The sequence below is a fragment of the Eurytemora carolleeae genome, unplaced genomic scaffold, assembly GCF_000591075.1.
Source record: "Eurytemora carolleeae unplaced genomic scaffold, Eaff_2.0 scaffold14, whole genome shotgun sequence".
Classification (NCBI taxonomy): Eukaryota; Metazoa; Arthropoda; class Copepoda; order Calanoida; family Temoridae; genus Eurytemora; species Eurytemora carolleeae.
In genome coordinates this window covers 599090-626349 of record NW_019396079.1, presented here as the reverse complement: position 1 = coordinate 626349, position 27260 = coordinate 599090, and the positions used below count along the sequence as shown (strand labels likewise).

General features: G+C 31.5%; 3 protein-coding genes across 3 annotated transcripts; 1 reads left to right on the top strand and 2 right to left on the bottom strand.

The window, feature by feature from the left end:
- Positions 1 to 82: 82 nt before the first annotated feature.
- On the bottom strand, positions 83 to 12448 carry LOC111715579 (mitochondrial ornithine transporter 1). The gene is made up of 14 exons (XM_023490941.1): positions 12367 to 12448; positions 11855 to 11935; positions 10753 to 10842; positions 10469 to 10523; positions 9216 to 9271; positions 8530 to 8597; positions 5804 to 5862; positions 5346 to 5392; positions 4033 to 4096; positions 2639 to 2715; positions 1706 to 1761; positions 959 to 1008; positions 504 to 554; positions 83 to 409 (listed from the first exon to the last, which is right to left on the bottom strand). The coding sequence occupies exons 1-14, from the start codon at positions 12419 to 12421 to the stop codon at positions 340 to 342; spliced, it is 879 nt and encodes a 292-aa protein (XP_023346709.1). The 5' UTR covers positions 12422 to 12448; the 3' UTR covers positions 83 to 339.
- A 5886-nt stretch (positions 12449 to 18334) lies between these two features.
- LOC111715763 (protein cornichon homolog 4) lies at positions 18335 to 26987 on the bottom strand. Its single transcript, XM_023491137.1, has 6 exons — positions 26552 to 26987; positions 25714 to 25824; positions 25155 to 25206; positions 24691 to 24722; positions 18558 to 18669; positions 18335 to 18494 (listed from the first exon to the last, which is right to left on the bottom strand). The coding sequence occupies exons 1-6, from the start codon at positions 26637 to 26639 to the stop codon at positions 18353 to 18355; spliced, it is 537 nt and encodes a 178-aa protein (XP_023346905.1). The 5' UTR covers positions 26640 to 26987; the 3' UTR covers positions 18335 to 18352.
- LOC111715754 (uncharacterized) lies at positions 20703 to 23358 on the top strand. The gene is made up of 7 exons (XM_023491128.1): positions 20703 to 20865; positions 21179 to 21229; positions 21340 to 21436; positions 22543 to 22578; positions 22636 to 22734; positions 22936 to 23023; positions 23111 to 23358. Exons 1-7 carry the CDS (start codon positions 20780 to 20782, stop codon positions 23341 to 23343), a joined length of 690 nt encoding a protein of 229 aa, XP_023346896.1. The 5' UTR covers positions 20703 to 20779; the 3' UTR covers positions 23344 to 23358.
- Positions 26988 to 27260: the final 273 nt, after the last annotated feature.

The following is a 27260-nucleotide window of genomic DNA, read 5'->3' as shown; positions in this document are numbered from 1 at the left end:
CCGATTCACAGTAGTACCCTTAAAGGGACTGTAAAGGAAAAATGAAAGGGGGTATAGACGGAAACCTGAGAATCTCAGGAGTTGAACGATACTTATAAGACATCTATCTGATGTTCCTGTCTCGAGAAATTGACATAAAACTGTGTCAAAATTATACGTAAACGTATACTTCCGTATAACCAAGGTTTAATGGATACCGGTGTAAATCAGATATACAATTTTTTAAATGAAATATTTACAGAACCTTTCATAAGAGCAAAATTAGAAATCCATAACTTCGTGAAATGCAGTTTACACAACTGTTTGAAGATATCAAGTTTAAGAAAAAAATGTTGGATTCTAAAAACCAGAAAGAAGTTTTTTAGTATTTTCGTATGCCAGGAAGAGAGCTGCAGTAGCCGGAAAAGTCCTAAATAAATATTTTAAAGAATTTTTCTAATTATTTCTTTCAAATTTACAATAATTGAATTTCGAAAAGGGACAAACAGTTTTCAATAACTTGCCTGAGTAAGGATGGTGTCAACCCATTATATAAAGACCTAAACCCCTCAGCTCTAAAATAGAATTAAATAGATTAAGTAAAAATTTTATGAAAATTTGTGAAAAATTTAAATCTTCCAACCTAATAATGTTTAAACCAACCTAATAATGTATAGACCAATCTGATAATGTATAGACCAATCTGATAATGTTTAAACCAACCTGATAATGTTTAAACCAACCTGCTGATAATGTCTAAACCAACCTGATAATGTTTAAACCAACCTGATAATGTTTAAACCAACCTGATAATTTATAAACCAATCTGATAATGTTTAAACCAACCTGATAATGTTTAAACCAACCTGATAATGTTTAAACCAACCTGATAATTTATAAACAAACCTGATAATGTAACCTGATAATGTTTAAACCAACCTGATAATGTTTAAACCAACCTGATAACGTTTAGACCAACCTGATAATGTTTAAACCAACAGCTGCAATATTTCTTCGATCTCCTAGAACCTAGCAAAATAAAATATTTTTCAAAGAAATATGAAGAGATCTATCAAGAAACAAAAAAATAATTGAATCCAATAAAGCACTGCTGCAGAAGAAAATAGCAATGCTAAAATCGAAGAAGGAAAGAGTCAATATAGCAAAAGAAAATAATATAACTGAGAGGAATGTTTAAAGGGTTTAAGATTTGTAAAAAATTATCATCTTTTTTACTTTGTTTAAATTCAAACTCGAGTGTAAATTATAATATAAAAGTCAATCTACTCAACTTATGACGTTTTGATAATATTATTGAAAGCATACAAAAAATTGTATTGTTGGAAACTTGGAAAGATGTTCTACCGATTGATTTCTCAATCAAATTTAGTGGCAAATGGGTCAATGGGTTCGTGATTTAAGATTATACATACTAACAAATTAACAAGCAAACAGATAGACAAACAGAAAGACTACTATTAAGCCATGAGGTTAGCTATCAAGCCATGAATAGTAATAACCTAAAATGTATTACAAGGGTTTTAAGTGTTACTAAGACTTAGAAATAAAAAAAAATAGATCATATTTTCTTCAATTGACAAGATTTAAAGAAAGGCGGCAATAATTAAGTAAATATGACATCGGAAAGCTCATTAAAGAAACGAAGAAAAGAGCAGGAGTGGAGCCTCATCCTGTTAGGTCGGAGAAACCCATTGAAACTGTTTACCTGTATTCTAGACTTTATAACGTCCATAGGAAACACTGAAATCCAGAAAGTGCACCCTTAATCAATCAATCAATCAATAGCTTAATTTTAATAAGAAAAATGGATATTTTTTAGAAAATGTTTCAGATGCTTATGTGTGTAATATGAATGCTTATGGACAATAGGGTTTCAATTAAAATATTTTGGTTTCGGTTAGGGTTACGATCAGATTAGATTAGGACAGGATTACAAGAATTGTATTTCATAACAAAAAAGGAGTTTAAAGAAGAAAGCGTATGAAAACCTGTAGAAATAGAAGTAAAGGAATTGAGTCTTTGCCACAAACATAAGTTTTTGTATCCCTATCCTTGCAACCTAATAATGTAAACGTTTGATATTTCAAACTTTGAATATTTAATCTAATAGGGTTCATAGCTTTAAATATCTAATGTCCACGACATTGGGTTCCAGAGATATAGGGAATTGCTTTCGATAAAAAAATTAAGAGAAACAATAAGAGTAGAAAGTTTTAGGGAGGGCATATTAATCTCACTAGAGTCCAGTCTCTGGATTTAAACTTTAAAGGATGAGTTTTCAGAGACGACTGTACGGAATTTATATTGTCTGTTTCCTTATATTTATGGTTTACTACAACTGTAAATCTATATTTGAGGCAGATGACTTAATCAAATCTTGAAATTGCAATATTTTTAGAGAATTGCCTGCTGTCATCCTATATGGGTAAACCATATATAATATTTCTGTACTACAGTAATGTACAATACAGTACACAAACTGCTTTAGTTACAAATAAGTCGGCTCTATACTTCAATTGAATCTGATTTTCTAGTAAGGGGAGGTTTTAAGAAATAGCAAATCTAGGAAATCATATTTTCATCTTATAAAAGTTGCATGATGAGCGGGTTAACTGCAAAGCAAATGATAACTGATTCCCTGCAATGCCACCACACATTACAGTTTGAAGTGCACCCAGGTCGTCTTTGCTTCCACCCGTAGGGGTCAGTAGGGTCCTTGAATAAACAAAGATGCATTAATTGGGTTGACAGCAACATTTCTTGCAGAGGCCCTGATGTGAGATCGTCAATTTTTTCCTAAATATTTCATGAAAACTATTAAAATTGCAAACCCAAGAGTTTGATTATTAGAACTGAAGGTTCAGAGATTTAGGGTTAATTTCCTAATTTCCGATGCATTTCGTTTTATTACCACAGTTTTACAGAGGGAGGAGGGGGGGGGGGGTTAAGACTTGACATAACTGTTTTTGTTTACATTTTACAAAAGAAATAAGGAGGGGGGGGGGGGGCTTATAAATTTATAAAATGAAAAAATATGGAAAAAATACATTTTTCCTGTTACAAAATAGAGAAATAATCTAAACCGAAAAATTTAAAATGTTTTGAACAGAGGATGAATCGGAAATGTTAAATGATGGTAAACGTGATTGTATACAGTGCAACTCATAAAAGTGATTGTATACAGTGCACCCCTTAAACGTGATTGTATACAGTGCAACCCATAAACGTGATTGTATACAGTGCAACCCATAAACGTGATTGTATACAGTGCAACCCATAAACGTGATTGTATACAGTGCAACTCATAAACGTGATTGTATACAGTGCAACCCATAAAACTGTGGAATAGGAAGACAACTTTAAGACTCAAGTATTGATTTCAATTATCCAATGAACATGAAACGCTAAAACACAGAGACAATTCACTTCATAAGTTGTTTTCCAGGTTGCCGGTAAAATAATTGCATTATAGCATCAAAATGATCATAAGAATGCTTAAATGTCGTCTTCCTATTCAGTTCTATGTGGATCGCTGTTTTTATCGAATGTAATTAGTTTCAAATTTAGGTTTCTATTTCCATCCATTAAACGAACATTTTTTCTATTTCAAACATTTGACGGGACTATAATGTTCATAATATTAAAATATGTCAGGTCTATCACGCATTATTTGATGGCCTTTGAATACCGATGGTGAACGGACTAAACTTTTACCTCTTTACTTTGTTTCATTAAGTAAAGCATTCAATCTGAGAACACTTTTTTCTCTAAGGTCAACATTTAAGATGAGTGTAAACAAATATATAAATAAGTAGTTGAAGGGCCCGACGTTGCCCGTGAAAGAAAAAGATAAAAAAAATCAAAAAATATTTTAAAAATTTCGATTTTTTAACCCAATCGGTCCAGCCGTTTGGCCGGCTATACGCAACATATATACGAATGTCTTGTTTTATTATACAGATATTCTATACAATATTAATCATTTCAGGGATGTTTAAAATGATTTCAATTTGACTAGATAAATAATACTACCTGGTTGATTCATAGCTTAGAAAGAAGAAAAAGTATCCCGGCATTTCTCTACTACATGTTGGGACTTAAATAAATTCATATTAATAAACACTAAGTGATCAAGCATACAAAAAGAACAAAAAGCAAACTTTAAAGAGTATCAGAAGTCATTGAATCTCTCTATACTTAGCAGAACTACGTGGACCAATTAGAAAGCGTTTAATGGGACTGAGTATGCAGTAGTGTGGACAAATTCTTTAGGATTCGTTGAGACATATAAAACTTTCTAAAGATCTGTAAATCCTGAGTTTGAGCGCAAATTCGACATTCAAAATCGTAATTTTTGGGTAGATACGTTTTCAGATTTGTTTTTTTTAATTAATTGTTTTTTTTTAATTTATCATCAAAAATAAGTAATCTTGTTTAATTATTAGTTTCTATAATCTCGGATTATTCACAAATATTTTCTGTAGATTTCTGGAACTTTTATTGAAAAGACAACATTAGAAGAATTTGTAGAAATCTGCGAACAAATTCATGGAAAATAGGAAATTCAATATAATGATGAAAACGAAATATTTGATTCTAACACTGATTTATTGACAAATTTCTTTTGAGAAATATGTTCCTAAACATCTAATTAGTTTACTGTATAACTTTTACTTTATTTTTCGTCGGCGTTGTTTAATAATTTAAAAAAAAGATTCTGAAACGTACCCACCCAAATTCATGAGTTTGAACGTCGACTATGCACTCAAACTCAGTAATTATACATCGTGGAAACGTTGTACTTGTCTCAAATTACATAGCCGGTCTGTCCCTTTAACTAAAGTTATCCACGGAGGGCGACCACCATGGATATCGAAAGGGAATTAAATTAATCCGTATAGGTCCGCATATGATGGAGATCAATGATTGATCCCAAGATTTACAACTCAAAGTCCTGAAATCTCATTAATTGTGAATATCCCTGTTTCTCTTCCGCTCAGAATTTACATAGATGGGACAAGAAATAAATTTTGTTATAGTTGTTTTGAGTTCATCATAACCTCCTCAAGGGACTGTAAACGCAATTTCAAGTGACCCTCGATTTATAGAGTGTCATGGTTTTGTTTCTTTACACAAAGACTTCCGCATTTCTTGCTCTAGAAACATTGGATAAATTGAAAGAAGAACAAGAGAACTAGAAAAACGACGTTTATGCACATTATTGATCAGATAAAGGTTTTTCATTCAGAGTGCCGTTGTGAATTTAGCATGCTCTTCTTCAAATGGAGGGTCACTTAGAACTACACCTACAATCCCTTTAAAGAGATTTTACAGATTGTTTTTACCTAGTCCCATAAACATTCCTTTCATTCCTTCAGTTTTCAAAATATTTCTGAAAAAAATTACTTTTTACGTTGCTGCATTTCGAAGGTTCAAAGTTTCTATTTTTACACATTTTTAGGGGTAAAAATTAGATTTCATAACTCTTAATGAAAAAAGGAAAGAAACTGAACATTTGCCAAAAATACAATTTTCTAACCTTTACAACCTTTCATTGTATTTTGCGTGAACAGCTTTGTTATTTCAAATGTTATAAAGATAGAAGATAAAAAGCTTGAAAATTAGAGTTTGTGACAAGTGTTCATTTTCTTTACAAAATTTTGCTCTGGAATCTGGATATAGGAAAAGAATTTGTTTTTCTAAACCATAGTTTTTTTGAATTTTTATTTATGAAAATGAGGTTTTTTGCTCTTTAAAATGAAAACTGTTTTTTTCGGATGCATTTTTTGGTAAAAGTTATTCCCTGATAACAGTAGATATTCCAATATTCATCTTCTTTCCTTTATTCACCTCTCTCAACCCCTAGAATAGGATTCATGTACATCTACAGCAGAACTAGACAGATGGAGAGGGTCAATACTTTGTGACCTCGTAGCACCTCTATATTTTGATTTAACGCACAAGTATAAGAAAATCAAATCTATCAGAACATATTAGAAACTCAAAACATTTTTATTCTTCTCAATATCTCTTCAATTAGAAAACATTTAAGATTTTAACCACGTGAACTTAAGTTAGTTTGAAGTGACACTGACAGATAGATTCTATGCTATTCTAAAATGCTTATTCACGAGTTTTTTATAAGCTGCCGGCCCGAGCGATGTTATCCGATTTAATACAGGGTGTCCCAATAAACATGGGAATTCAGTGACGAATTCGATATCGTCTTTTTAAATAATGCTTTGATTTAGTATAGTGATACCTTCTGAGAAAGCTGTATTCTGTAAGATTTTTGCTGCTATGTTTACAATTTGTTTGTTTATGTTTCGACTGCACACGGTTGTACTTAGTAAAACAAAAAAGTTACAGTATACTGTTCATTTTGCAAAGACATTATACGCAGATCTTTGCAGCCTGTTTCATAAAATAACTCTAGTAGACATAATAATATCATGGCTTTTGAAATTAGGTATTTTAATGCTAATTCATAACAAAGACGATATCCAATTCGTCACTGAATTCCCATGTTTATTGGGACACCCTGTAAGAAATAGATATCGATTGCGTACTTTATTAAAAATACTATTGTGAATTTTATAGTTGACAATTCTGTTAAAACAATGTTGTTTAAAGGAAATTAAAAATAAAATTTTTATTCATAGACATAAGAAGACACTATAGATAAGACAAAAATATTGTAATGATGTTGTGACTTTTGTTGATCTTTTACGATCAGCGGTTCAAAAGATTTTTAGATCGTTACGATCATAGTTATCTAGGGGTTTCATACCCCCGTTGTACAGATCTAGAAAAATAACGGTTTTATTTGTGTTTACTTGAAAATTCGGGAACAAGGCAAGCTGAGTTATTTTTAACCCAAGCGACGCCGTCCGTTATCTTGGAGGGGGTTGCGCTAGGGGTGTCGGCCCGACAGGCCGGGATAGCTAGGGTTAAATCTAAGGAGGGTGAAGTGAAGTTCCCCGGAGAAAAACAGTTCGAGACGAACCCTTTCGATGCAAGGTTGGGGAATATCCTGAGCATTCTTCTACCGTTGACTGTTATTTATTTTTCATCGATCGTATAGTATTTTTATTTCTCAATGTTTGTATAAAGTATAATAAATTGTAAAACCGTCTCTCGGAATATTTGACGTTTGAGTTGTTGCATTGACTTTTTTATCATATTATAGAATATACTCATGTCATGTAATAAACTGCAGTATAATACTGCATGCATAAGAATTACGCTGAATCTTGAAATGAGTTGATGATACAGGGTTACTCACAAAGGATGAGACTTCAGAGACGACTGTACGGAATATGTTCAAGTCCATTTTCTTGAATTCAGAGTTCTTTGTCGGGCCAAAACTGGCATATTTGTGTGCTTAATCATTTCGTAAATCATTCATTCATTCATTCATTCATTCATTCATTCATATTTTTATTCACCTACAAAGCATGAGATATTACAAATAAGCAATCACAATTTACTATGCAGTTTGGACCCGCCTAACCAGGGTTGGTTGTTTTGAGTAGTTGGCCCGAACTTAAAAAACAATTTAATGCACAAAAAAATCAAGCTTCAAATAATCATATTTTTAGAGTTTTTGGTGGTCTTTACAAACTCTTCCTTTGTGGGTATCCCTGTCTATAAATGAATTAATTTGTTCAGATAATTACAGTTTTGATCACATTTTTTGACAGATTTTTGGAATTTATGTTTAAAGTCGCATCCAAGTGCACCAAATATCTTTGGGTTTTTAATTTTCCATTCTTCTTGAAACTATTTGTTTTAGACTTTTTAAACTTGATCTTTAAGAGTGGATCATTAAATTTAACCTGTAATTTACACTTAATAAGCTCAGTAGGACAGATGATAAGTTTTAACCTGTAGTTTACACTTTATAAGCTCTATAGGACAGATGATAAGTTTTTAACCCGTAGTTTATACTTTATAAGCTCAGTAGGACAGATGATAAGTTTTTAACCTGAGAGATGATTTAATTTTTCATTCTTCTTGAAAATATTTTTTTAGACTTTTAAACTTGATCTGTAAGAGTTGATTATTAAATTTAACCTGTAGTTTATACTTGATAAGCTCAGTAGGACAGATGATAAAATTTTAACCTGTAATTTACACTTAATAAGCTCTGTAGGACAGTTGATAAGTTTTTAACCTGTAGTTTACACTTTATAAGCTCAGTAGGACAGATGATAAGTTTTTAACCTGTAGTTTACACTTGATAAGCTCTGTAGGACAGATGATAAGTTTTTAACCTGTAGTTTACACTTGATAAGCTCTGTAGGACAGATGATAAGTTTTTAACCTGTAGTTCACTGCACTTGATAAGCTCTGTAGGACAGATGATAAGTTTTTAACCTTTAGTTTACACTTGATGAACTCAGTAGGACAGATGGTAAGTTTTTAACCTGTAGTTTACACTTGATAAGCTCAGTAGGACAGATGATAAGTTTTTAATCTGTAGTTTACACTTGATGAACTCAGTAGGACAGATGATAAGTTTTTAACCTGTAGTTTACACTTAATAAGCTCAGTAGGACAGATGATAAGAGAAGAGAAGAATGATGCACAGGATCCTGAATTCTAGAAATAGATTAACCAGCGACCAACACTTATTATAAAATAGTTCACAAGAGCCGGGAACTTTTAGATAAACGGAATGAGTTAATCTCCTTCTATTCTCGCTTAACTGATTTTCAATTGGTAAAACTGTAAAGATTTGACTAATAGGAGGTCGATTCAGTTGAACCCAAGGAATATAAAAGAATTACTTCCATTAAATAATATGTACTGCAGTTTCTGAAAGGAATATAGATAAACAATGCTAAGCCTAAACAGCAATTCGTTTGTTTACATTTCTCCCATAAACTGCAGTACACTTTAGTACATGGGAGTTACTCATGAGTTACTCGTATATTTCTTGGTTAAACCAATCTTTCTACTTTGGAGGCTAAAATGCTACCAGCTTACGCCTTCGACGGCCATTTCTTTAAAAGATAACTATGAAAACAATTATAGTTATGATTAAAACATTTGCAACAGTATTTATAAAAGTCAGGTTTTCCATAGTGAAACCTTGGTTAAAGTTAAGTTATTAGATATCTTTCTTAATATGATCAAATGTATTAAGTTTTAATATAAAAAGCTAATAATGTAATTAGTTTTCAAACTAAATTTGCTATGCTAATAAGTTCCTGAGAGGGCAAGTGAAGAAAGACTCATTTCATCCAGCTTCTGTGTATTTGTGACCCTAATATAAATAAAATATGTATTAGTGGTCTTAAACAGAGCTGTATTTGAGGCCATATATATATATATATAAACAGCTATTTAAGTGACCAAAGATAGAGCTGCCCCTTCATATAAAAAAGCGGTCCTTTATATATGTTCTGTTTCATTACCCTAAATAATAATAATAATAATAATAATAACGTTTATTGCTAAATATCTTTTAAATTTACAGAATTGTCAGAAAATAAAAAAACATGTATATGTAAATGTACAATATTGTTACAAATAATATTTTCTTCTATTTAGTATAGCAAAAGGATATAGCTAGCATAGCTGTTTGAATGCTATATCTTGAAATAATACACATGACGGTGTGAGACTATACAACTAGTAAGGAGAAACCCAGATCAGGAGTTGGGGGGGATCAGAGACCAGGGGTTAAAGAACAACACCCACCTTCTAAAAATAAAAGATTAGAAAGAGTAGAGCTAGGACCTATTTTTACATATTATATGAATCAAATATATCTTTTTTTAAATGCTTCTTAAAAGTATTGAAAGTTGAGTTTCTCTTAAGAGTAAGACTAAGGTTATTCCATGTTTTTGGAAGAGTATAGCTAGGAAAAGAATCCAACTTCTTTTTTAATGGTACATTCAGAATATACTGTTTAGAACGGTGTTTTTGACTGAAAGGAGTGAAAAAGTGTTCAAAGGAAGATGGAATATTCCCTTTATCATATTTATACATAAAACAAAGTGAATTAAATTTTGACAAGATCAGGCACTTTCAAAATTTCTAATTTTTTTAAATTAGCTCCAATATGAGCTTTAAATGTTTCGCAAACAATATTTCTTATGCATTTTTTTGTATCATAAAAATTGGTCTAAGTTTAGAGGAACTTACTCCCCCCACATACTTCCAGACAGTAACTAATTTATAATATATAATAATATATAAATAAATTAATCTGACCCCCAACCCTACTTCAATTTGAACCTGCAGATTGAAAATAGGAAAAAATAAGTTTGTGCTGACAATTAGAAAAATTTTATTTTCAACCTAGCCTTCAGCAAAATCTTGACTTTTCTCCTCAGGAACATCTTAGAGCAGTAATATCAAATATAGTATATACGAGTATACGTATTGTAAACCTTATTCAAAAACTTTGGATAATTAAAAAATTTTCAAATGTGGGAGCAATCCCTTTAATGCCAACCTTGCTATTCCCTTCTGACAAAGTCCGTATGCAGTTAGAAGAATACTGTTCTCTCCTGAACAATAGATTGATAAACAAAAATATCTACATACAGTGGTTCCCAAAATAAAGTGGAATACGATAGACAGCTTTCAATCAAGATATCGTTTTAATTAGTTCAAATTGTAGTTCTTTATTGAACTAGATTAAAGACTTTCTTTTGTTCATAAATGTTACTTTCATGTAATGTTACTGTATAACTTTTTGTTAAAACATTATATTCTTGGTTCCTTGTAATAACTAACCAATATTAGCAGCAAGGGAAGGAAGAGTTCCAGCATATAAACCTCGTACACCGTCCCTTTTTATTATCTCACGGACACAGCCAACGGTCCCTAAATTAATCTAAAAAAGTTAAACAGATTTTTTATGGTCCAAATGGGCGGAGGAAGTATATAATATCTATTTATACAACTGCCTCGTGCTATAATACGGGACATTATATTTTGCAAAAATATAATTTCCCAAATTATACTCAAGGCAGTTGCTAACATAATTTTATTCCTTTTTAGACCGAAAAAACGCAAGAAAGTCTAAAATCCGCAAAATTAAGTAAAAAATCCATAATTTGAAAATACACGGGATATTAATTATCTCAAAATGAAATAAAAACTTTAACTGTACTGTTCCCTTCGAAACCGGTTTGCATACAAAAAACAAATTAACAACAGCCTATTTAAGCGCAAAAATGTGATATTCCATGCAAATAATTAAACATGTATTTTACGCATTTGTATATTTTTTTTGAAGTGAAAATTTGTTTAAAAACAGTATTTTTAAACCTTTTTTACGGAAATTGAATTTTAGATCATTGCATTAAATAAGATCATCATGTATCTACAGAGGTTAGAACAATGAAATATAGAACTAAGGAGATAGGGTTTGTGCACATTTTATTGAGACAAATTATAACTGAGCTGAGAACCAGTTTTATCAAAACAATAACTAGGATTGTAAACAAGGATTGTAAACAAGGATTGTAAACAAGGATTGTAAACAAGGATTGTAATTTGTGAACAAGGATTGTAATTTGTAAACAAGGATTGTAAACAAGGATTGTAAACAAGGATTGTAGACAAGGATTATGAGTTTTCCTCTGTTCTATAATTAATTGTTGGTTCACACGTGTAACCAAGTAAATTAAATTTTCTCATACTTGTGCGTAAAATTAAAAGTCGTCCCGGTGATGTCGCATACATTTGACCGTCTCTATCTGTCTAGTTGACTGTGGTTTATTTTACAATAAACCTAGTTTATGATCATTCCTAATAGGTCACATTTAGATTAGACAAATATACTGTAAAAGATACATTTACATAATGTACAGAATGTACAAATCTGTTGTACCGTTGTATAGATGAGGAAATGTTTGTAGTTTGACTTTAACTGTATCCATTGGTTGACCTACTAGCACTCCACATGCTCCTCCTATATTTATTAGAGGGTGGTTAGATAATGATAATAATAAAAATAATAATAATAATAATAATATTAATTATATTTATATTTCTACTGTATATTTCTACTATATATTTCTACTATATACAGTGAAACCCTTAATAACGAATACATCGGAAGAATTTATCAAATGTCGTCTTGACAATTTTTCAATGAGTTTAATACTATATTACGTAAATTTCAGTATTTGCGAAAATAAACAAATAGCCATGAATATGCGGGAACAGTTTTAAAGAGCTCCATATAATCATTTAATTAAAAAACTAAATATCTACAACATTTCATTAGCTGAAAGTGAAGAATACGACATTTGATGAATTCTTTCGATGTATTCGTTATTAAGGGTTTCACTGTATTTCGACTAAATATTTCTACTATATATTTCTGCTATATATTTCTACCTACAGATCCAGATAGAAAATCGATCAAAGATTCCTTACTGCCTTGAAAACTCATTACACCAAAATTGAAAGGATCTGAAGAATTAAACAAAATATGTCTTATTGGGCTGTATATATATATAGTTCTTGATAGAAATAATTACGTGTAAATGATATTTAATAATACTATTGTTTTGTTTTTCGATAACGAAATTTAAGTCTTGTTGAATTAACATTCAAAATTTAAGTTTAAAAACTTAAATTTTTAAAAAAATGTTAGCATATCAAGGAGTTCTAACAGTTGTTTTGTAAAATGTAAATTTAAATTTTTAACATGAAGAAAAGAAGTTAATATAAAGAGATGCAAAGATTGAACTAACACTTGCGTAAAATCAGCAGATAACCAGCCGCAGTTTAAACCAGTTTTTAATAAGTAAATAAACTTTATAATATACTAATAATAAACATTGAATAAAGATTCTAATCAATAATAAAATAGTATTTCGGAAAATATATCTAACCCCATCTATCTATCTATCTACCTATTTATCTATCTAACTATTATATATATAGATCTAAACATTATACAGGTTGTTGTATTTTCATCACATGATCTGTATTCCTGGTTTCTCTGCTCTAGTCTATACCTTATCTAGACATTTCAGACCTGATGGAGAGAAGATACAATCTTTACAATTAAATAGTTGACGAATTCATTTCAATAAAAATATGTTATATTTTACAGACACTGTAGAGTGCAGACGCAAGGGCGGACACCAGGGAGAGGCGGGGGTACCTTTGCACCCAACTGACAGATTCAGGGGGACGACGCCCCCCCCCCTGAGATTTTCAGGCAAAAAATGTTCCCAATTTGATCAAATATTGTTCTTAATTTGATTATTGTATATGCCCCTTTTTCAAGTAATTTAAAGGAATTATGATATTAAATACAATATCATATCATAGATAAGAAGATACGTACTTAAAATTAGGAACAAAACAGGTAGGCAAATGCAATTTAGGATTTTAGGAACAAGGTCAAGAAAAAAAGAACTATGAACATTATAGGTTTAAAAAAAGTAAAAATACAATAACACACAAATGTTGGATGAGTTAGGAACAAAAAAAGAAAAGCTAGATTAGATTAGGAACATTAAAAACTAAGAGTTTTAAACATGCACTAAGAACATAAGAACAAGAACAATAAATGAAATACAATCTTCCCCTTCCCTTCGTTCCACTTCCCTAGCTACCCTTACCTTCCTCTTACCTTCCCTTTCTACTTCCCTTCCCTGTCCCTTCCGTAGTTCCCTATATTCCTCTTTCCCTCTCAACCTTCCTCTTTACGTCTCAACCATCCCCTTTCCCTCCTAACCTTCCTCTTCCCTACCTATCTCTTTCCTTTACTTATCTCCTTCCCCACTTATCTCCTTCTCTACCTTACCCTTCCCTACCTATCCATTTCCCTCCCTATCTTTCCCCCATCCGTATGCTTCTTTTTTCCCCCCTGTTACCCTACTTATTTTCCTTTACTTTTCCTTCCCCTTTTCCTTTCATTTTTCCCCTATCTTTTTTCTCCCTTTTTCTTTTCCCCTTTCTTCCACCTAGGGAGGGGGGGGGGAGAATTTTATACACCCCTGGATTTTTGTGTACCAAAAAAATCTCGTCCCCCTAGCTGAAATCNCCCTCCTGCCAATTATCTGTGCTGATCATAAACCAAGAAGACCCCACGCATATTCTCCGTGGTTTAACGATGACACCATGGGATGAATTTATTGCCCTGGTTTCCCTCAATCCTGGAAACCATTAAAATTTATCTTCAGATCTGCAACCTTGAGAATTCAAACAGGGTGGTGCAATGCAAATATATAATACAGGAGATTATCACAATCCCTCAAGTACATGGTGTTATAAACCCTCTGGAAGCAGATCTGAATCCCTCCAGGGGAATTATAAACCCTCTGGAAGTTTATCTGAATCCCTCTAGTGGAATTATAAAACCCCCTGGAAGGATATCTGAATCTCTCCAGTGGAATTATAAACCCCCTGGAAGTATATCTGAATCCCTCCAGTGGAATTATAAACCCTCTGGAAGTTTATCTGAATCCCTCTAGTGGAATTATAAACCCTCTGGAAGTTTATCTGAATCCCTCCAGTGGAATTATAAACCCTCTGGAAGTATATCTGAATCCCTCTAGTGGAATTATATACCCCCTGGAAGTATATCTGAATCCCTCTAGTGGAATTATAAACCCCCTAGTAGCATATCTGTATCCCTCCAGTGGAATTAAAAACCCCTAGTAGCATATCTGTATCCCTCCAGTGGAATTAAAAACCCCTAGTAGCATATCTGTATCCCTCTAGTGGAATTATATACCCCCTGAAACATAACTGAAACCCTCCAGTAAAAATATAAACCCCCTCTTGAATGATTATCTGAATCCCTCCAGCATGGCAGTGAAATGTAAATCACATTGTGTAAAGTGATAAATATTGAATAATAGATATACAATTACCCCTCCAGTGAAAATATAATCCCTCCATTGGTCTCCAGCGGATTCGAAATTTTACTTTGAACTTCTTTGAGTCTTAAATAATAATAACTAAACCAGCAGGCGCGTATACAGGGGGGGGAATAGTCCTCTTTCCCCCCCCCTTGGAATTAATGGGCAAAGGTTAAAGTCAGGTGTGGTAAGTAAAAAATGGGCTTGCCCCTATCCGCAACGGGGTTTGGAATTGCTCCCAGGATTTTGGAGTTAGTTGCTCCCAGGATTTTTGAGTAAAATGTGAAAATTTATCCCATCTTTTATGAAAAGTCCTTTAAAAAGGGAACTTTAAAACCGGAAATTTGTTCAGATATTTGCAGGGGGAAAAATTGTAAATTTCAGTCCAAGTAGCCACGTGTAGTCTTATTGTTTTGGTTAGGCAAAATGACGACATTTTTTTCAGCTTACACATTAAAGATTATTGGTAAATGTAAAAAAATCTTTTTTAGCTAGATACATAAAGGTTTCATTTGAGCTGATCTAATATAAGGTTGTAATGCAAGGAAAATGATTTCAGAGGTGTACTGTCTCTGGGCGGTAATGTAAACACAAGACGGATGTCGAAGCCTGACATGGGATCCATCTTTCACATATAAAATCAATGAAATATTCTGGTCATAGGAAACTTTTATGTGAATTATCAAAATTATCAAAATTTAATGCTTTTATCCTCCTCGGATACTAAACGAACACCGATGAAAGGTTATCATGCGAGGAAATTTAATTGCAGTTGTGTATACTCCGCGTACATATTGAAACCAGTTCTCTCTGGGCGGAATTTGAAAACAAGAATAGATGCATCAGTGCAAGGTTCTTATAATGAAGGAAAGTTATTTCAGAGGTGTACGCATTTTTTTTACTGCAGTGTACTGTCTTTGGGCGGAAAAGTAAACTCAAGACGGATGTCACAGCCTGACATGGAATCCATTTTAACAAAAATAATCTATGAAGTATTCTGGTCATAGGAAACTATTATGTGAATTATCAAAATTATCAAAATTTAATGCTTTTAACCTCCTCGGATACCAGACGAACAGTGATGCATCTATTCTTGTTTACAAATTCCGCCCAGGGAGAACTGGTTTCAATATGTACGAAGAGTATACACGACCGCAATTAACTTTCCTTGCATTAGTACCTTGCATCAGTGTTTGTTTAGTATCCGAGAGGATAAAAGCATTTAATTTTTATAATTTCAATAATTCACATAATAGTTTCCTATGACCAGATATTTCAATAATTTTTTATGTGCAAGATGGATCCCATGTCAGGCTGTGACATCCGCCCAGAGACAGTACATTGCAGTACAAAAGATGCGTACACCTCTGAAATAATTTTCCTTGCATTATAACCTTCATTGATACATCTATACTTGTTTACAAATTCCATGACCGCCCAGAGAGAGCTGGTTCAATATGTACGCAGAGTATACGCAACTGCAATTAACTTTCCTTGCATTATAACCTTGGTTTAATACATCTCAACATCTTTACAAGTTATCTTATTTCCAAGTTTTTTTTTTTTAAATCCAATTTTTCGCCTTAAAAATCTCTAATTGATTAGTGTCATTCAGAAGTTCGTTTTACTCAACAGTCACGAAATAAAAATGGTTCTATGTCAAATTTAGAGCATTTATATGGTCTGCACTATACCAAAATAATCAAGATATTGAGATATCTTAGTTTTCCTTAGATGTCTCAATAATTTGAGGATTTTTAGTATGGTGCAGGCCTTATATAAATAAGCTAAAACAAATGACTTTTCATGAAAGGTCGGAATAGATCTATACAAAGGGATACATTATAATATATAGTCCTAAGATCTGGGACTACTGGGTACAAGAACGATAACTGCCCCGCCCCCCCCCCCCGGCTAAAATCCTGTATAATTGCCCGTAAACCAGCAAAAGCGCATTTTTTCATGTTTTTCATGAAGTTGGAGTGGAAATTGAGATTGCGTACTTTTATCAGCCAAAGTCGGGTTAAAGGAACTTAAAGCGTAAACTGAAGTGACCTTCATGTAAAGATGTCAATACCCGATTCACAACGGTACCCTTAAAAGCATTGTCTTGTCAGGTATATGAATTAGATCTCATTGTTTATAATTTAGATTTTTCCTTCTCAATTGTGGGTTCTCTATGTTTAGTGCCAGCCAAATAATCGATAAGATGATAAATTTAGGCTTAACTTATCAAGTTTGCATTGAAATCAATGCAGTATACGTGTCCTTGCTTTATAATTAATATCCTCTACATAAATGGCCTGGAAAGGACTTATTTGCAGACACCAATGACGTCATGCAAGATTTCTTTAATATCTCATTGACACCTATTGTAGATTCAACTTTCACTTTCCTCGACTACACCTCAAAACTCTCAGCTGTCGGCTAAAAACATTAGATAATAAAATTGTGGAAAATAAATAACAGATTTGCTTTACTAAAAATTTCTGCCTAATTAGTCCCTAAAATGATAATTTTTTCTTCTTCAAAATAAATATTGATTAAACAAAGATTAAATAAAATAACCAATATTTATTTAACATTTAATGATTTAATACAATATAATAAAATAAATTAATAAAAATACAGGTACAGTCGAATTAAAATATTCTAAATTAATTCTAAAATAAAAGCATAATTTATTCACAATGACTAAAACAGTAAATTAACGCTAAAACATAAAATGGATTATCCCCATATTAGAGGAAATAAACATAGAAATTAAAAAAATTGTTTTCTGTAACTCGTAAAATATTAAGCTTTGTAAAACTGATTTGATTTGGGAATCTTTAATATTTTGAAACCGACTAGATATTTTTGAAACTAGTAACCTTGAACTAGATATGTATAATACATAAAAAGACTAGACAGTTGAGATCAGATTAAAGCATGTATTGTATATGACCAAGATTAAATTGAGCAAATTTGACAAAGTTCACTTTAAAATCAATTTGCTCATATACGAGGTTAATTGATGATTTTTTTCTCATAACAACACCTTGGAGATCATTCAAAATTACTTATTTTTCCAAAAATTGTATATTTTTTTTGGTGGGACAATTGAAATCTATGATTTCTCCTTGTTGAAATGAATGGAAAAAGAGCCAGGTGGTGAGGTACACATTGATGGAATTATGTAAAATGAGTAACCTGGTGGAGCATTCAGGACCTAAAATTCCACCATTGTGGTGTATGTAGGAACTAAAATCCAGCCCTTGGAGTGAATCCAGAAACTAAAATACCAGCCTGGTGGTGCAATTAGAACCTAAAATCCTACCCTGGTGGTGCATTCAGGAACTAAAATCCAGCCATTTGGGGTCTATCCAGAAACTAAAATCCCACCCTGGTGGTGCATTTAGAAACTAAATCCAACCCTGGTGGTGCATTTAGAAACTAAAATCCTACCCTGGTGGTGCATTCGGGAACTAAAATACCACCCAGAATTAAAAAGTAAAAACCAACTAGAAATCATAATCCCGCTGAGGATGATGTTCTTTAGTAGCCGGGGTTGTGTAATATTTGGTTTGAACTGGTCGATTCAGAACAGTGACATCATCGTCTGCTGGAAGCATTACGTCCTCTAGCATAACAGCGTCAAGCAAGCTAAAATTAGATAAAATTAATTCAATAATAATTGTTAAAAAGTTAAATTTTCAATCCACTTACCAGTAAAGATAAATGAAGAAAGAAACCATCTGCCAGGCCAGGTGAAGGGAAACATGAATCATATGTTTTCTAAGCTGACCTGCATTATGTATCTCTGCTGGGTCATATTCACCTAAATAATAATTGTTTATTCCAAGGAGAATGATTAAACAAATTTATCGCAAATCTTCCAAAGGTTAGAAGTTCAACTTTGGAAAACATATCCTAGGAGTACAAAACAAAGATTGTAAGAAGTGAACTTTATATTTTCACACAAAAACAAATATTTCTTTAAAATTTCAATGCTCTATTTTCTATTTACTTTTTTTGGCTAAAAATGTACCTCCCTTTTGAGATAAAGGGTGTTAACGTGCACTGGCCGGCTAGTAACCATAATTTATTGATATTTTTTACAACCCCCCACCCCCCCCATTTATTTAGTATTTATTTATCTAGTAATTTAGAAAAATCGATTTGTAAGAAACATATGTATTATATAAACAGTTGTTAGTTTAATAAAGATTATGATTTTAAGTGGATTAGTTTAGTATATGTTGTTAATAAAAGGAAATAAAAACAATTAAATGCTTACAAGTTGAGAATTAATGTAACAAGCAGTTAAATAAAAAGTGGATTCATGTTCAATGTTCATAAAAAATGTCAATAGAAAGTTAAGAAATAATCTTATACAGGGTGTCCCATATCATTTTAGATTGTTTTTAGCTCTAAATCGAGGTTGAAGAACTATAATCAGAAAATTAAAAAAATGAATGAATAAAAAAAATTATAAGGCTAATATAAAATTTTCTTTCAGAACATACCAGGTTATTTTTTAGTGTCATGTGCTTATTTTGGCGTAAAAGCTTGAAGATAATCCAATGATATGGGACGCTCTGTACATAGTAAATAAAGTTGAGAATGTATGATGCTCTTTAGTTGTTAACAACAATAATATATGAATTTGTCACAGTATCCTTATACAAAAGCAGGGCAGTAACTGGAGGTATGGGCAACCCTCCCCTTATAACAAAATTAAGGAATGAAAGAAATGGTTTTCATGCTATTTAGGAGCTTCCCCCCCCCCCTCCATACAAAAGCTTTCAATTTTGGGCCGGTACAAAAGTAACTAAGCCATAAAATGAAAACCAGAACTGAAATTATAATATCTCAGATTTCCCTCGTCTAAAAATTATTTGAAATTTGGAAATTTTACAATTCTTTAATGGTTGGTATCGTTAAGATCTCCTGTTGCATGTGTGTGTACAGTGTATATGAACTACCTGCCTGTATAATATATTTACAGCTGTATGTCTACTGCCTGGAGTTTATCAGTGTTTGCATTATATAGGTGTTCAACATAGTTTATATTTATATATTTACTTTGTATAGTATTAAATCACGGCGAGATTATTGGCAATACGAATTCAAACTAAATATAAATACACACTGCACAGACGTTACATGAAAACAATTGTTAATTTTTATCTGATAAAACGTTGGAAATTTACATTTCAATTTTCTTTCTTTTGTATCCCACGAAAATTAAAATAAAACTGATATAAAAATTCAAGAAATTCAATTCCGCTTAATACTTTCTTATTTTTAAAATCTATTGAATCGTTAGCTATCTTAAATATCAATGATACAAATGATATAATTAAGGTTAATGAAGATAATTACAACAGTAACAGTAACAGTAACAGTAACAGTAACAGTAACAGTAACAGTAACAGTAACAGCAACAGCAACAATAATAGTAACAGTAACAGTAACAGTAACAGTAACAGTAACAGTAACAGTAACAGTAACAGTAACAGTAACAGTAACAGTAACAGTAACAGAAACAGTAACAATAACAGAAACAGTAACAGTTAAGGTAACAGCAACAATAATAGTAATAGTAATAGTAACAGTAACAGTAACAGTAACAGTAACAGTAACAGTAACAGTAACAGTAACAGTAACAGTAACAGTAACAGTAACAGTAACAGTAACAGTAACAGTAACAGTAACAGTAACAATAACAGAAACAGTAACAGTAAAGGTAACAGTAACAGTAACAGTAACAGTAACAGTAACAGTAACAGTAACAGTAACAATAACAGAAACAGTAACAGTAACAGTAAAGGTAACAGCAACAATAACAGAAACAGTGACAGTAACAGTAAAGGTAACAGCAACAATAACAGTAACAATAACGATAACAATAACAATTAGATAAGTATGCGCATACGGTATAGAGGATGAAGGATGTATGGGAAAAACGTTGGATAATCTACAAATTTATTCTTCTATTTTTCACCATCATAGCTATTGATCAAACATTCAGGTAACTTGATCAACATTTGATTTTATGGAATCAAACTTTCTTTTGAGGGAATGTTTGTTAAAGAAAATTAAAATAGAATACCAGTGCTATTACAAAAAAGTTTTTAAACGGTTTCTTTCAAATTTATTTCTCACTAGTGATTTTTAAAATTTAAGTGAGCCTGGCATCTATTTGTTGAATGGCGTGTCTGATTTACAACGGTATCCATTTAACTTTGTCTAATTAAGGATGAAAATAGCTGAAAATTGTGTCATTGAATCAGTCATGCCCCTCTATAAATGGAAGGTTTCACTTGAAGTAATGATAATTTTAGATCCAGAATACTGATAGGCCCTGAAGAAGTCCTACAAACTATAACCATTAGGGATAATTAAAAAGAAATGAAAGAGATTTAATGAGTAAGTTTCTTCAGAAAGCATAAATTAATCAAACATTGAATTTGACCAATGTTAAATACTTTTAAATTATAACCAGTCGTGCTCCAGCCAAAATGAAGAAACTGGATTTGTTTGAGAAAGCAGAATATATTCATGATTACTGTAATTCTACCAATATTAAACCAACCAATCAGGAATGCTTTTCAGTGAAAACAGTTATATATATATATATATATATTATATATATATATATATTATTTCTAAATACTTGGGACATAAAATGTCGTCATCCAACAATGAGTTTGGCCCACTTTAGTATTTAATCACTTTGATTATAGGTTGCAAAGATACAGGAATAAAAATAATTATCTGAAAAAGTTCAGGATTTGACAAACGAACGATTAGAAAATGTGCTTTCATAATTGTTTTTATTGTTAATATTGTTATTATTGTAAATTTTTCCTCAAGCTTTCCTTCAATATCAATTACATTAACCATACTCCTGATTGATGAGTCGATAAACAGAATTAAACTCTAATTAAAATGTGATTAAAACCTCGTTGAAAGATAATAGAATTATTATTTCTACAATAATGGAGAAGTTAGGGGGGTTTAAGATACAAAGTAACCCACTTAACATGACAGAGAGACAACTATCTACATAAATATATCATAGTAGAATTCTTTTCTAATAAAATGTGAAGTTTAAAAACTGAAATATCTATCTATTTATCTATCTATCTATCTATCCTTATATGTATCTATCCATCTCTCTATCTATCTATCTATTAAAGATATCTTAAGGGCAGTGAAAATGCGAGAGAATTATATTCCAATAGTGAATATATCAATCAAATCTTTGGCCGATTTTAAAGAAAAGAAAAAATAAATCCGTTGTCCAAGGAGCTCAACATCTCTGCAGATGTGCAATGGGAACGTGGAAGACACTTATTATCTTTAAAGAAACATTAGTTAGGAATAAAAATAGTTCCTCGCACTATTCGCAAATTAACCCTTTAAAATCACAATTTTCACGACATCTTTTTTATAAACTTAAAGGACTGAAGGGCGTAATTCCAAGTTAGAGCAGTTTCCATTTTCTGTCACTTAGAAATATAAAACAGCTTGTAATAAAGAGTTCATCAAAACTTTTGAACTCAAGTCCGACAAACTTAATCATAGCAAGATTTTAAGGGAACTGATATGAATCAGAAACGACAATTTACAAAAGGAGGGTCACTTGAAATTACGCTTGCGGTCCCTTCAAAAAGAACCTGACACTGAATACAAATCTAATTAGACAAATGATATATTCTACTATCTCAAGTCGCCAAAGGTAAGAAGAAAATATAAAACTAAAATAAACATTATAATTGTATTTTAATATTTATAGGTTGGTGTTAAAAACCTTTTAATATGCCTACCAGCTAGGATGGGAACTAAACCAGTTTTAGAAACATTAAACACCGCATATCAAACTAGTTGTCATAAGGTAAGCACCGTCAAATATTTTTAACCAATTTAATAATTTTATTACTTAAGTATTTATCTGTTGTCGTTCTCTTGATAAAAGTATTAAAAATGCATTCTAAAATAATAATAATCAAAATTATCTTGCAAGATCCCCATTAGGGAACCCCCAGATTCCCGTCGTGATAAAAGGCAATCTATGTGTGAAACATTATATTTCTAGAATAAAACTGAATGTCAGAAAACAGTGCCAGACTCTAACACACTAAAAATAATGTTTACAAGACATCCGTTGGATAGATTAATAATAGGTAACATTTTTCTTTTACAGTAAAAAAAAATTGGCTTATAAAAAATAAATGAAAATTATTGTTGATTCATGATTAATTTTATTTTAGGATTTCGACAACATAAGCAAAACTCCAGTTCTTCCATTTCAAACCACAATCGTAAACTACTGTTTACTAGACCCAGGAATCAGAGTAAGTTCAAATATTCAAATAAACATTTCATTCGCTATAGACTTACTAGTTTGGAATTGTTTTTCTCTAATAGAAACCCTTTGATTACGGCTGGACAAGTCTTCTTCTTTTTAACAACTTTATTCAATACCAAAATAAATCAACCATAGAAGATCTTATTCGCAGAAACATAGAGAAAAATTCTCTCATTTTATCTTCGTACCTATTGCTGAGTTGCTTTTCGCAGAGCTCTCCATTGATAAAGGTTTAATCAAAACTTTATCGAATAATTTTGCAAGCAGCTGGAAAAGTCTATGAGACTTTGTTCGACCAGTTAAAAGTTGACTTGCTTAAAATAGTTGCTTGATATTTATTTATTCTTCTTTTAAAATTTAATAATGATAATGATAATGATAATGATAATGATAATTTATCGCAAATCTTCCAAANAACTTCAAACATGTTTAAAGATCAAAAGATCATAATGACAATAATTTAACATAGAATTCTAAAGGTAGTAACAAAAATAAAAGAAAAAAAACTTCAAACATGTTTAAAGATCAAAAGATCATAATGACAATAATTTAACATAGAATTCTAAAGGTAGTAACAAAAATAAAAGAAAAAAAACTTCAAACATGTTTAAAGATCAAAAGATCATAATGACAATAATTTAACATAGAATTCTAAAGGTGGTTAACAAAAATACCAACGATTTCAAGACGGAGACATTTACTTAGAAAAATGAAATGAAATTTAATGAAATGAAATGAAATCAGGCTGTTAGGAATGTCCTACTATCCACCCCAGAATCCAAATGAATTTACTAATTTAAGAAATTTTAACTGTTTTCTTAGGAAAATGTACTGAACAAGGGGTCAACAATTTGTAGACTATATTTTACCCTGTGTTTAGGAATAGTGTGAAGAAACCAGCCGTGCATACAAGAAGAAAGTTCTACTCTGAATTATCTCTAGCAGATACAGAAAATATTGCAAACATATTCAAACTTGACTTTCTTCTCTTTGGATACAATTGTAATTTTTATGATTAAAATATTGTAAATTCTTCTCCAAAAATTAAAGACCACAACAAATTTGTTAATATACTTCGCCAATTTTTTTTTACAACACACACAATTTTGTCAGGGATCAATGAAATTCCAAGATAAAAGTGGGAAAGAAAATCCTGTAAATTTGTGTTAATACAAATATTTAGATTCGACCCCCTTCCACAAAACAGTGCATATTTATAAAGTTCAAAATAACCGTAGGCCCTAAAATTACAAAGGAAGACTTTTTTTCTGCCATCCAAAAATTATTTTCAAGCCCATTACCACCAGGATTAGAAATTAAATTAGCCATGAAGCCTCCAACATATGTTGTTAAAAACAATTGATATAAAATTAGTATCTTAATCTAATAAATGTGTAACATGTCCAATAACTAGTATTCACTTTATCAACAATTGTCAGAATACAATGAAATGAAAAACTTAACGATCCTGGAAGTACATACCTAAATTTCCTCTCCTGATGCAATGAAACTGCCTGAAATAAAAAATAAATTAAAGTGAAACTAATTATCAAGTTATTTATTTAGAGAGACTGTAGTGTAGAGTGTAGACGTCTGTTCCAGGGACTTGCCATTATTAGAGCAGTAAACCCGAAACACAATCATACCCTTTCAATCTTAATAATCTGAACAACAATTGTGAAGAAATCTTCTTCTTTTTAACTTTTTAAGAGTTGAATATCGCTTTTTTTTTCTCCGCTGCATAAGATTCCCAAGTCATATTAGAGGCAAAACCACAAGAAAAAAATATTAAACTTTAGATNTTAAAGGGTTGTTGTTGTGAATCTGACAACTACATGATTAAAGGGTTGTTGTTGTGAATCTGACAACAACCTGATTAAAGGGTTGTTGTTGTGAATCTGACAACTACCTGATTAAAGGGTTGTTGTTGTGAATCTGACAATTACCTGATTAACCAGATACATATTGGAAGATTTAACAGAACTAGCATCCAGTGTCCTAGAAATATTAAACACATTAAACATCATAAATAATTAATTAATAATTTTTGTTCTATTTCCATAAACACTAAAGCATAAAAGGGGTTTAACGCTGAATAACATTCATCAGTGGGTAATTTACAAGAAAGGTAAAAAAAACTTGTAAGTAAAAGTTCTGTCGAATAGTAATTTATACAATTAAATAAAAAAAAACCCTAAACCGTTTTTTAATGAATGGGATGAAATTATAAACTTAAGATCTGGAATAAGGTAAAAAATAAATTTAGTGTATTCCTAACAATTAAGTAAAAAATGCTTTTCCCTGGGTCCAAAACTTTCATAGGCATCTATCTCTTTAATCCGTTTATTATTGGCAAACAAGAGTTAACCAATGAGAAATCAGGAAGTTTAAAATGCAATAGCTGACAAAATTTATTAAATATGAATAAATTACCGAAAAGTTACAGTCAAGTTAAAACTATTTAGCTCAACTTCATCTCGTTTAAAAGTTCCGGTTAATCTCTACCTGTGAGTGTGAGCAGAATTGGAAGTAACAGCTGACTCCATAATTTTGGAATATTCCAGAAGTTCAGTCTTCCGCAGCACTCCTGAGCATTTAAGTAGTCACACTCAAGATCTAAACAAAACTTGTTGATTTTCACCGAAAATGTACTCTAACGAGGGGACGAAGAAATGAGTTTGTTTTCGATTATCAACAGATCAGATCGGATCGGACCAGACCAGACTGCAGACTGCAGACTGCAGACCAGATCAGACCAGATCAAATCATACTTCAAGAGATTGCTTTTAAAGGCATCCTTCTTAAAGATTTAAGTTTCAAACTCCGGGTTTTCAGCCCGATTTTACCCAAAATTGTTGGTTATATTTAATTTTGCTTTCAGTCATCAGACCCTACGCGGTTTAAAGGTATGTTTTCAAAACAAAATAAATGTTTCTCAGATTATGAAGATCACAGCAAGCACACAACCAAATGTATGTCATGTTGCCACTTTGACGTTCCCACCAATTTTGTTGTGCCAGACACTCCATTTCTTAAGCACAATAGGTGGGTACTTCCCTAGTGGACTTGATTATTTTTTGTTGTAAAATTACGCGTTAAGTACAATGCACACTGTACAGTACATCCTCAAGTATATGTAACGAATCAATGCTTTATTCTGAAATAGCTTTAACACAAAAACAGGAGAAATGTTGTCTTCGTTCTTTCTTTTAATTAGAACAGCAACTTAAGAATTTGTATTCCTAGCTCTGTGTATAGCTCATCAAAAATGTTGAGTACACAATCAAGACATTTATAATCACAAGAAATAACGAAGACGACAATAAATGACTGTGTTGATTACCTGAGAGTGTAATAATAAAGAAGACAAGGATGAATATGAGAGCTCCAGTATCTACCAGGGAGAGAGCAAATAGTAGAATATCTCCCATACTTGGATAGATCGGTTTATTTTAGTTTAAAATAAATTAATAATTTTAAATTCATCAGTATTGTCGGAGTGATCCTAGTTTAAGGTTAGAAGTCAGGGGGATAAAATCATTTTTCTGAAACCAAAAAAAATATGAATTAATCATTTATCATTGAATTTATCTGCGGTGCATTTACATTCAACAATCTACATACAAAATTGTCAGGTACTAAGGTACTTACAGTTTAAATACAAAATTACAGCATAAAACAACTTTAAGAAAGATTTCTTTTCAGAATTAACTTTTGCACTGAACACAAACTTTTAATCATAGTAATAAAATATTTCTTTTAGTAATAAACTATTTCTCTGAGTAATANAGAATGAGTAGGGATATAAAGAGAATGAGTCGGGATATAAAGAGAATGAGCCGGGATATAAAGAGAATGAGTCGGGATATAAAAAGAATGAGTCAGGTTAGGTTATATCAGTACTCAGTACACATTACTCCAGATCAACCAATATATAAATGGTTCATTAAATGAGTAATAAACTATTTCTCTGAGTAATAAACTATTTTTCTGAGTAATAAACTATTTCTCTGAGTAATAAACTATTCTTCTGAGTAATGAACTATTTTTTT

Bases quoted from the DNA above. Each gene is read 5' to 3' on its own strand.
- LOC111715579 (XM_023490941.1), bottom strand. From the start codon at position 12,421: ATGAGTTTTCAAGGCAGTAAGGAATCTTTGATCGATTTTCTATCTGGA. The intron at 11,936-12,366 runs GTAGAAATATAT...TAATAAATATAG, and splicing joins TTTTCTATCTGGATCTGTAG to GAGGAGCATGTGGAGTGCTA. The intron at 410-503 runs GCAAGTTATTGA...ATATTTATTTAG, and splicing joins TTGACACCATCCTTACTCAG to GACTTTTCCGGCTACTGCAG.
- LOC111715754 (XM_023491128.1), top strand. From the start codon at position 20,780: ATGAAGGATGTATGGGAAAAACGTTGGATAATCTACAAATTTATTCTT. The intron at 20,866-21,178 runs GTAACTTGATCA...TGATAATTTTAG, and splicing joins GCTATTGATCAAACATTCAG to ATCCAGAATACTGATAGGCC. The intron at 21,437-22,542 runs GAATGCTTTTCA...AAATCTAATTAG, and splicing joins ATATTAAACCAACCAATCAG to ACAAATGATATATTCTACTA.
- LOC111715763 (XM_023491137.1), bottom strand. From the start codon at position 26,639: ATGGGAGATATTCTACTATTTGCTCTCTCCCTGGTAGATACTGGAGCT. The intron at 25,207-25,713 runs GTAGAGATTAAC...TAATATTTCTAG, and splicing joins AATTCTGCTCACACTCACAG to GACACTGGATGCTAGTTCTG. The intron at 24,723-25,154 runs GTAATTGTCAGA...TTTTTATTTCAG, and splicing joins ATATGTATCTGGTTAATCAG to GCAGTTTCATTGCATCAGGA.